The sequence below is a fragment of the Cynara cardunculus genome (genome assembly GCF_001531365.2).
Source record: "Cynara cardunculus var. scolymus isolate 2C chromosome LG 1, CcrdV1, whole genome shotgun sequence".
NCBI lineage: Eukaryota > Viridiplantae > Streptophyta > Magnoliopsida > Asterales > Asteraceae > Cynara > Cynara cardunculus.
The window spans coordinates 6,656,178-6,662,507 of record NC_037528.1 but is presented as its reverse complement, the minus strand read 5'-3'; the positions used below and the strand labels follow the sequence as shown (position 1 = coordinate 6,662,507).

Genomic DNA, 6,330 nt, shown 5'->3' with positions numbered 1-6,330 from the left:
TATTATTAAAGATAAAAATGTCATTTAATTATTTATAAAATGTAATAATTGTACATTTCTTAAGAATATGTACTATCTATCATGGACATTTATTTTAAAACGAAAAAAAAATATATTTTTACGTCAAAAAATTAAATCAAAGTTTTCTACAAACTTTTCTTTATTTTGGAATAATAAGTGTGTAGCAACCATTCTTTATAATCTAATATCCATTAATAAAATTACAAATAATATTTCTAAATAGAGGTTATATATCTTTTTTTCATAACATTTTAATCTATAAATTAATATATATATATATATATATAGAGAGAGAGAGAGAGAGAGAGAGAGAAAGAGCGTTTGGTTCAAATACTAACCATGATTTTTGTGTTAACTTTGTTAACCAAGCTCAACCAATCATATTTCATTTTTTTTAGGTTCACATGTAACTCACTTATATATATATATATATATATATATAGGGGTTGGTTATTATACAACCTTTGACATTTGTGCAACCAATACAACCTAATCTCAACCGTCCATTTTATTTGATTAATATGTGATTTCATAGAAGTTTTGATTGTTTCCTATTATAAAGTATTTGTTTCCATAAATGAACTCTCATCATTTCCATAAATATCTGAATTTATTGGGTTGCATTGGTTGTACAAATACGATGAGTTGTATTTGAAACAAACTCTACATATATATTATCCTTTATATATTATCCACACCTTATATATACACTACCGGTGTAACTTATAAAATGTTGAATTGGGGAGAAGATGACAATGTGCATCCAAATAAATAAATTGGAGCTTATGGAAACTAGACTTGGTAGAAATATACCCGATCCCTATTATTACTCCACATTTTTTTTTCACTTCTGCTATCCGTGTATTGTTGTATGGGCTACCCTGTATTTAGATTGAATAAATAAGTACCAACAACTTTTACATGTTAATTGTACTACAGATAATGTTATTTTACAATAAGTGAAAATGTAATATAAATTATGTTATGCCTTATTTATATATCAAATCTCATTTTTTTATGTTTTATTTTTATRATTATATAATTATTTAGAAAAATAATAGTAATGTTTATATTAATAAGTATTTATTTATTTTTAAATAAAAGTAAAAAAGTAAAATAAAAAAACCCAATATATATGATGAAATGTTTATTAATAATTTATGTAATATAAATATTATATAAAAGAAATATATATTTATTAATAATTTATATTAAAATATAAATAAATAAATAAAAAGAAGGAAAAACTAAAAAAAATTAATTAATAATTTATATTAAAATATAATATAAATAAATAAGAGAGGAAAAACTAAAAAAAAATTAATTTAAATAAGAAAACAACAAAAAAAAAAAACAAAAAAAAAAGCAAAAAGGTAAAAAAAATTAAATGATATGTATAGGCTCAGGTGTGTCCTTAATACATAATAGATGTGTTATTAGTCTTTCATGTTATTTGTTTTATGAAATCAAACTTTAAACCTGCTTTATTTTTCTTAATAATATTAAATGAAATTAGTTTTAAATTATCATTATTTTATAAATTTTTTAAGGTGAAAAAAATTAATTAGTTGGACTTCGACTTTGTATAAAAAAAAGTTTAAGATTGTCTTCTTGTTCAACAAAATATTAGTTTATTGACATCTTTTTAGCTTTTTTTACTGATACATACTATCTGATTTTTGACCGATTAATTGTCTTAGGTTCGAATCTATTATCACATACATCTGAACTAAACATAACACTTCCTTAGAGAAAAATTAGTGTCACCCTTGATTGATATAGCATCAAGATGGCTATAATTTGATTCTTTTCAATCTAAGATGAAACTATCAGTTTGATTGCCAGCTTGGCCATTCATCTGCGATCTTATTTATGGTAGTTGATCTGGGTTATAACGGTGATATTGGTAGCTGATTAGTGTCATCGTGGTGGTATTATTTCTTATAATGCTTGTAAAATAGATAAACATTGAGTCACAATATTTTTAACAAATACAATCAATATTTTTTTAAATGATTTACAATTAATCTTTTACATAACCTTAAAAAAAATGGGCATTAAAACACATGAACTAAAACACTTTTGGCTTGCTTAACCACACCTACCAAAAACAAGGACACTAACATCACATATTTTTGCCTTATGCACACATCCAATAAAAGAATGACTTGATTTCTTGTAACAAAATTGAAAAAGCAAAATGAACCCATAACAACTTTAACATATTTGTATCCTTATAAACCGAAAAACGCATATTTTACAACGTCGTTCTCAAGAATTGGGGACGAAAACGCCGATGTAGCCAAACCCGGCGACGAAGAAAGCCATCGATTGCAGGAAAAGGTATATGTAGTAATGGTTCTTCCCAAACGAAAAGTCATAGCACCCGCATAAGAAGAGGTAGAGTCCAACAAAAACCTCCAGCATATATACACTGTCAAGGTCATGAAACCAACAATAAAAATCATTAAGCCTGTTAAATCACCATACAGACATAAAGTAGGTTGGGCCTTAATGGTTAAGACATACATCTAACCAACAGGGTCGAGCCATAAAGACAGAGGCCATGACTTATGAATAAATATACCTTTCTCCTATTTGGATTCGAGGTTTCTTAGTACCCTTGGAACCTGTTTTGAGTTTCAAAGCTTCTCCAAGTTTCTTGGTGACGACCCACTCGTTAACCGTCGTTCCGGCCTCAAACAGGCCGATGAACGTTCCTTTCGTCCGATGTAGAGACATGACATTCTCGAAAAGGATCCAAAAAACCAGTAGGTGAAACGACCTCGGAGTCCCGACTGAATTCAGTAGAGATACGATGGATGGAATGTAAACGGCACCCCATATCGGAACGTGCACTTCCGGCACCAAAACCGTCGCCGGCAACACCACACAGTAGAAGATAAACGTGACAAGATGTGCAACGATTTTTCTAACAAAGAAGAAACTGTATATCACGTAAACCTTCTTCCACAACGTCACTTTCTGCATCATGATCAACGAGTTTAATAAGCATTTTATCGTATTAATTACAGGCCTTGAAGAGTAGGTTCGATCGTCGAGTATAAAACCTTGTTTCTTGCGATTTCCGTTATCATTTTCTTGAAAAGATTAGCGGGTCCACAAGACCATCGATGCTGTTGATAACGGTACGCTCTGAAAGTGCTTGGTAGTTCGTTTCTCACCTTCAAGTTACAAACCCAAATGTTAGATCCGCCATTGAAACCTTACCATTTGCTAAGCTATAAGCTTAGCTTATTGATCAAGTTATCAAAGCCAACGGATGTGGCGTGTTAGCCTTAGCCAGCGTACATACCTTGAGGTCACCGATGTATACAAACTTCCATCCTTTGAGACTCACACGGACCGCTAAATCCATGTCTTCTACGGTGGTTCGGTCCTTCCATCCGCCAGCCTCGTTCAGAGCCGAAATTCGCCAAACACCAGCGGTTCCTACATTCGATAACATGAATCTCGAACTACGTTCTTAACCGATTATTTGAGTTGAAAATCCTTACCGTTGAACCCGAAAAACGCATGGGTTGCAGATCCTGCTTCTTGTTCCACAGTAAAATGGTAATCCAGTGACATTTCTTGCATTCTTGTCATCAAACACTCATCTGAGTTCACTGAACACACACCATTACAAACTATAGCGTTAGAAACTCGTCGATAAGTCAAAACGATTACCAACAAATATTCCATCGCGAAATAAGCACACTAGATTATGATCGGGACAAAAAAGAAAGATGGTGGGAGATTCTGTTCCCTTGGCTATATTGCAAAGCTGAAAAATATGCAGCTTTGCAATATACCCGGTTCATACTTTCTAGTGAACAATGGTTACCTCTGGGCATCTAATAAACATGCGATGAGAGTTTTTTTGGGGAAAAGAAACAAAATATATATAAATACCGAATTTCCATCGAGCTTGAACGAGAGCGAGTTCGGGGTTGTGTGCGAGGAAAGGGACGCTGCGCCAAAGGAAGTCAGGATCAGGCTGGAAATCAGCATCGAAAATGGCCACAAAATCACAATGGTTCACGTACGGATGCTTCATGCCTTGTTTCAAAGCACCAGCTTTATATCCATTTCTGTTGTCCCTGATCTCGTACTTTATGTTGATTCCTTTTCCTGCCCATCTCTTGCATTCTAACTCCACTAGAGCCTGATATTTATTTATATATATATATAATTCAGAAAACCGTACTCGTCTGTGTAACTTTCATTACTCGTATATTGACATATATTTTGTAACTTGTGACATTGCATGTCACATGTTCTCTAATTAACGTATTTTATAAACAAATGATTAAAATTAAACCTTGATTATCGGATCAGTCGAGTCATCAAGAACTTGAATTATGATCCGATCTGATGGCCATGAGAGCCCACATGCGGCTCCAATCGAGAGTTGATAAACCTACATACGAATTTAAATCAAAAACTCGAAATATATATGGCAAATAAAATTAAGGCTAGGATACTAAAAATACGAATTATGTACCTCTTTTTCGTTATACATTGGTATTTGTACTAAAACCATAGGATAAGCCGAATTACCCGACTCCAAATCCTCCTTAATCGCCTCCCATTTGTACCTTTTCTCGGGCTTGTGTCTCGTCAACTTAACCACAACGATAACAATCCCCATATAAACACGCTCGACGAACAACATCACCGACATGGCTAAACACATCGTCACCATCACCTTCATAAACGGCACAATCAATGGCGCCTTCACCTGCTCCCACATCGTTCCCATTTGCTCATACCCGCTAAATGATATAAACCTCTCCATTCTCAAAAGGGGAAAAAAACTCTAGTAGAAAACGTGCACAGTTCTATGCTCCAAGAGTCGTTTGCTATAACTGGTCGAACGAACAGTTAAACAGACAAATTTACATAGACAGATATAAACCCTGATGTTTAGAAGGGTGTATAGAAGGGATATATATATAGGGAAAGTTGATGGGGAGTTTGCTTTAAATGTGGAGGGTGTTTGAGTTTTGCTTGTGAGAGAAGCACAATCGAGTGTCCATGGAAGCTCTGAAGCTGGATTGATGAGACGATTTGAATCTAAGTAAACTCAGCAACGTGAAACAAAGGCATGTTTGAAAGTGATACTACACTTGTTTTTCAAGATTTTCTTTTTCTAAAATTGAATTATAAAAGAGGGACCTTTTTATGGCCAAAATACGTGATGGGATGTTAAAAGGTAACACGTAATCATACCGTATCGATTAAAGTTAATATTATGTTCTTTGTTGGATTAAACGAGTCGATATGTTAAATTATGGTCGTTGTAATACTGATGAACATGACTTTAAATGGCAGCTCAACTGGTAAAACGTTGTTACTCTCCAGAGGTCGTTGGCGTTCAAGTTTCTTTAGAGCCATTAGAGGGTGAGTTTAAATGTTAATTTCGGGGTCTTGTGAGGTTAGTAGAGTAACACATGCAAGTCATATCGGGCACCTATGGTTACCAAAATATTGATATACTAAATTAAGAAAGCCATTGTCTTCCATCATGCCTTTGAATCATACTCGGGGGCCGTTTACGAAACATTTATCGTGTAAGTAAGTGCTTACCAGTAAAACTTAACACTATCATTCACTTACAGGGTAAGATTTTAGTCCACCAAAACGACATCATATGCAACAATTTACCCCGTAAGTGCTTACCGTGGTAAGAGTCATCGCCCCCACTTACCGGGTAAGACTCTTGGTCCTTGTATCGCTCTTACCGGGTAAGATTTTTAGTCTTTACCATATTCATCCGGTCAGATAATGTTACTTAATAAGTACTTATGTTCGGTAAAAAACCTCTCATTCTTGTAATATCTAGAGCAAATTAATTCATGGGGATCTGGTAACGAGTTTTACAAGAAGAGATGGTGGTTATGTTGTCTAATTCAAACCCTTGCTGGATACACAACGAAATGATTGATATTTTATATTTTTTATAGATTAGAAAATTGGATATCACATATATATATATATATATATATATATATATAAGGATCTATTCAAGGAAGAATTGAGTTGTTTGTGAATATTAACCACAAATCAATAGATAAATTAAAAATATATAAATTTGGTAATTTTAAATTAAAATCTTAATGCAAGGATATTTTTGGTATTTTAAAACTCTCCTCTCTCCGGCCAATGTTCTCCGGCCTCCGACCACCGTCCTCCGATGATACCACTATGATACAACTGTGATACCTAAAAATATTGACTCTGTTAAACAAAAGATACATTGTGATACCTAATCATATATAAGATGCATAGTGATACCACTGTGTT

General features: G+C 33.3%; 1 protein-coding gene across 3 annotated transcripts; it reads right to left on the bottom strand.

Moving 5' to 3' along the window:
• Nucleotides 1-2,174: 2,174 nt before the first annotated feature.
• Nucleotides 2,175-4,804, bottom strand: LOC112513406 (glucomannan 4-beta-mannosyltransferase 9-like). Of its 3 annotated transcripts, none has more exons than XM_025119677.1 (8): nucleotides 4,529-4,804; nucleotides 4,346-4,444; nucleotides 3,937-4,189; nucleotides 3,540-3,650; nucleotides 3,338-3,474; nucleotides 3,093-3,206; nucleotides 2,609-3,006; nucleotides 2,175-2,455 (listed from the first exon to the last, which is right to left on the bottom strand). In XM_025119677.1, exons 1-8 carry the CDS (start codon nucleotides 4,784-4,786, stop codon nucleotides 2,293-2,295), a joined length of 1,533 nt encoding a protein of 510 aa, XP_024975445.1. In that variant the 5' UTR covers nucleotides 4,787-4,804; the 3' UTR covers nucleotides 2,175-2,292. The 3 variants fall into 3 exon arrangements, with proteins under 3 accessions (XP_024975445.1, XP_024975429.1, XP_024975437.1); XM_025119661.1 differs by having other exon boundaries at nucleotides 2,175-2,463; nucleotides 2,605-3,006; nucleotides 4,529-4,789; XM_025119669.1 differs by having other exon boundaries at nucleotides 2,175-2,457; nucleotides 2,626-3,006; nucleotides 4,529-4,786.
• Nucleotides 4,805-6,330: the final 1,526 nt, after the last annotated feature.